This window comes from Zophobas morio, unplaced genomic scaffold (genome assembly GCF_036711695.1).
Source record: "Zophobas morio isolate AGI-343-1 ecotype UQ-CSIRO unplaced genomic scaffold, CSIRO_AGI_Zmor_V1 ptg000014l, whole genome shotgun sequence".
Taxonomy (NCBI): Eukaryota; Metazoa; Arthropoda; class Insecta; order Coleoptera; family Tenebrionidae; genus Zophobas; species Zophobas morio.
Window position 1 is genome coordinate 9,474,216 of NW_026972119.1, and position 4,030 is coordinate 9,478,245.

Below are 4,030 nucleotides of genomic sequence, written 5' to 3' on the forward strand. Positions count from 1 at the left end.
TACTTCTAATAGAAAAAAATTCCCGCGAACCCAACATTCGCATATTTACATTACAGAAAAAAGCGATCATTCCGGATTCTGCTACTAAGTACATGCAATTTAGTACCTAGTTACTTTTTATTTCCTCCAAATTATATGTTATTAAATGTAAATATTCAAGAGAAGTTCAAGGTAAGCCACACGTAGTACAATCAATGAAGATTGAGGAAAAGTACGTCTACAATCAAAACATTAAAATCAGTGCAAACGATAAGAGATATTATAATGAACCCAACTGTATATTTTAAAGTATTTCCGTTTATTTTAAACGCAATTACAGCAAGTCTAGTGACGTGCCCAGGTTACTTGATCCACAAAGTCACGCCAAAGGTGAAATATCACGCAGAGTTCCTTCATGAACCAATTGAAGTGCTTGGTTACTCCCAGCATGCATTGTTGCTTATACATAATTCTAGGTTATGCCGAACTGAAGAAATTATTTTCAATTAAACTAAAACCGTAATTGCACCGACTAGACTTTTCCAGGTAATTGTTTCATCAAAATTATGAAATGTTTATGGTAGGGTTTTCACGATAAACGAAAAAGCAAATCTAAATAAAGAAATCACTGTTGGGAGAAGATTTTATCGCTAACGTATTGTCGCTACAGTGGGAGTTGGGCATAATTTAATTGCCGTGAATGAACAGCGACATTTCGCGACTGTCAATTAACCAATTTGTCTTCAGTGCAGTGGTGTATCTTGAGCGGAAAGGGATCATTTTTTAGTAATGATAAGATTTAATAATGACTGTAGCAACCCGATATTAAAATAAAACTACTGTAACCCAAGCGTTGACGGTTGTCGGTCCCGTGCAGGCGCGGATCCAGGGGGGGGGGGGGGCAATAGGCGCAATTGCCCCCCCCCCCCCTCCGACACACGACCGAGGGACTTTATTTTGAGCAATTTCAAAATTTTGAAATCGCATTTCATTTTGTAAATAGAGCACAACCTCTATAATTCGAATTCACGATTATCCGAACATCCAGTAATCCGAGCAGAGGCTATTTGAAGTCGATACTTCTTCAATCCGAACAAAAGCTCTGCAATCCGAACTGAACTTGGAAACACGCACCTACTTGCAAAAATGACGCAGGGTCTTTCTGCATATTATGTTGTATGGAATATTTTGAAATTTTTAAAAATTGCGATATTTCAATGCACTGAATTAATTAACTAAATTCTGGAAAAAATGTTGGAAGTTATCGAAGAAATGGGGTCCGAAATCTACAAGAAAAAGTATTTGGTTAAATTTCGAAAATCATCGAAAATGGGTCGAAATTTGCATGAGGAAAACTTCATTTTTGAAAAAGTTTCCTAAAAATTCTGAAAAAATTCAGGGATTCAGTATATCCCGACGTGCTGATTCCAAAAATAGGTAACCGAGCAATATTTTCGGAAAATTCGGTGTGAAATTCGAATTTTTCGAAATTTTAAAAAATTGCGATATTTCAACTGGACGATCTGGAACAATAGTTTAAATTATCGAAGAAATGAAGCCAGAAATGATTTCTAAAGCCCAAAATCTACAAGAAAATTTATTTAGTTAAATTTCGAAAATCGTCGAGAATGGGTCGAAATTTGCATAATAGAGGTAATACAACATGGAAAATTTCATTTTTGAAAAATTCATCTAAAAATTCTGAAAAAATTCAGGGTATAGATCTGGGCGTGTTGACTCCAAAAGGATAGCGTGTTTATGGTCACGGAGTAATATTTTTTTAGAATGTGTCTATTATCCATTATTGCATAAGAATTCTTTAATTTTGTTTAATAAAATTAAGGTTTATTTCTTGAAGTTTGTTTTCAACTCTGTATGAAGTTGTTTTTCAATTCCCTTTCAGATTTTTGGGAAAATCGCTGATCTGAACAAATCGTTAATCCGAACACAACTTTTTGGCAATTAATTCGGATTATCGAGGTTCTACTGTATACTATACGTGTAACGAAAACATTGTATATAATCTAAATTTAGTTTTTAAACTCTCACATCACAAACATTCTTACAATTCAGAGGCGGTTGGTGTCGGGGGGCACAAGAAAGAGTAAAAATTAAATTTAACTCACGAACCGCCACTGGACAATAAACATTTCTATGATTTGTGTGTGCATTTATTCATATTTAGACCCGATAAACTTTCACTTTGTGGTGATAACGAGTTAAAAACTGTCACAACGACGCACAAAATTCGTACAAAAGTACCTTGACCGACATGGCGTGCGCACGGTGTTTACTTTTTGCCACTTTTTTAGTGTCAGCTTTGGTAAATTATTTTCTTTTGAATTCCGACGTTTTCTTCTTTATTTTCAGGCTTTGACTCCACAACAAAACGCAACTCTTGAACAATATAGCAAACCCTGTAGAGATGAAACTGGTGTGACTGCTCAAGACATCGATACAGGTTTGAATGGTGAAGATAGAATAGACGATTCGAAATTGAAAGCTCACGTTCTTTGCGTTTTGAAAAAAATTGAACTGATTAATGAGGATGGCGATGTTGATATGGAAAAGTTAAAAAAGTTGGCCAAACTGGTGGCTGCTAGTGAGGAAGAGGCGGAAAGTGTTGTTGCTAAGTGTGCTTTACAGAAAGATACTCATGAAGAAACAGCTTTTCGTACTATAAGTTGTTTGTATGAGAAATGGCCACAGTTTTCTCCTGTAGAATGAAAGAACCACAATAAGTGTTCCTAAAGCTTACTGTCGTATTTTTTTTTTTTAGAAAATTAAACTTTGGATACAAAAATCAGCTTCATTTCAATTAATTTTTGTGAAAAACGATGCCATCTTCAAAAAGTAAACTTGGAACTGACCACAGTAGTTGATAAGTTGCATCATTAATCAAGTATGATTTGACAGTTATTTTTATATTTATCTCAAAATAACCATCATTAAATATTCCATCATAACCTTATCTTCAGATCTTGTATTTGTAGTGTCTTTATTTATCAATGTTGACTTTCGTGTTTATCTTGTTCCCTTCGATTCCACTGTGTTGTTTACGCGATGAACGACTAATTACATGTTTTCTCGACATTTCATGTCTCCCAGCGTATGACAAAGTTAGTCTCTCGTTTCCGTCTGTCTGTATTTTAGGAAAATTAAAGGTTTGGTATTTGTAGTTTACTAATCTGCCTTAATTTTTACTTTAGACTTTTAGCTTTTCGGAAAAAAATGAAATTTTTAAACAACATTTTACAGTTTCAGTGTTTTTCGTCACGAGTGGAGTAGAATTGCGAGTGTCTGCGTGATCCACTTGACATAGAAGGAATTTTGTCACTCGGCGCAATTACAGTAGTGACTATAAGTGCAATCCGTAAGAGCTCTTAACCCTCTTAATCCACTCGCCTCGGGTGAAGTGGAATTGCGGCTGTCTGTGTAATCCGCTCGTCGTAGAACCCTAAAAACGGTACCTAGCAGCGGAGCGCTCCAATAATAATAGTATTTACGCTACAGGGATTTATATTTTATTAAACAAGTTCGAAAAACCTTTGTTTTTAGAGTCTCTGGTTTTTTAATCTAAAAAATCTTGGAGTGCCCTTGCCACCCATCCTCGCTTTACTTAGAGGGTATGCCATTTGCCAAAATCAGTCTTATCCTAGCAAGTACTAGTGAGGAAGAGGCGGAAAGTGTTGTTGCTAAGTGTGCTTTACAGAAAGATACTCATGAAGATACAGCTTTTCGTACTATAAGTTATTTGTATGAGAAATGGCCACAGAATGTAGAATGGAAGAATCACAATAAATGTTTCTAAATATTAGCCTCATTGAGACGTTTTGTTTACACCTTTGCCATGGAAACCGTGCGTCTAGTCGCTGGATGTGGTTGAAATCAGGTCCTGCTCGAACAGTGACCACTACCGGTAACTCAGTTGCGGGATTTCATTTTCATTCTGCGCCAGTGAAATTGTTTGATTTTAAATAAAAATAATGATTTCAGTTGAATATTTAATAAAAAATCGTCCTCGGTCTTACGACGGTAAAAGTTTAGTGAA

General features: G+C 35.6%; 1 protein-coding gene across 1 annotated transcript; it reads left to right on the forward strand.

Annotated features, from left to right (window-relative positions):
* The first annotated feature begins 2,206 nt into the window (after positions 1–2,206).
* LOC135128970 (B2 protein-like) lies at positions 2,207–3,749 on the forward strand. The gene is made up of 2 exons (XM_064056050.1): positions 2,207–2,302; positions 2,350–3,749. The coding sequence occupies exons 1-2, from the start codon at positions 2,252–2,254 to the stop codon at positions 2,704–2,706; spliced, it is 408 nt and encodes a 135-aa protein (XP_063912120.1). The 5' UTR covers positions 2,207–2,251; the 3' UTR covers positions 2,707–3,749.
* Positions 3,750–4,030: the final 281 nt, after the last annotated feature.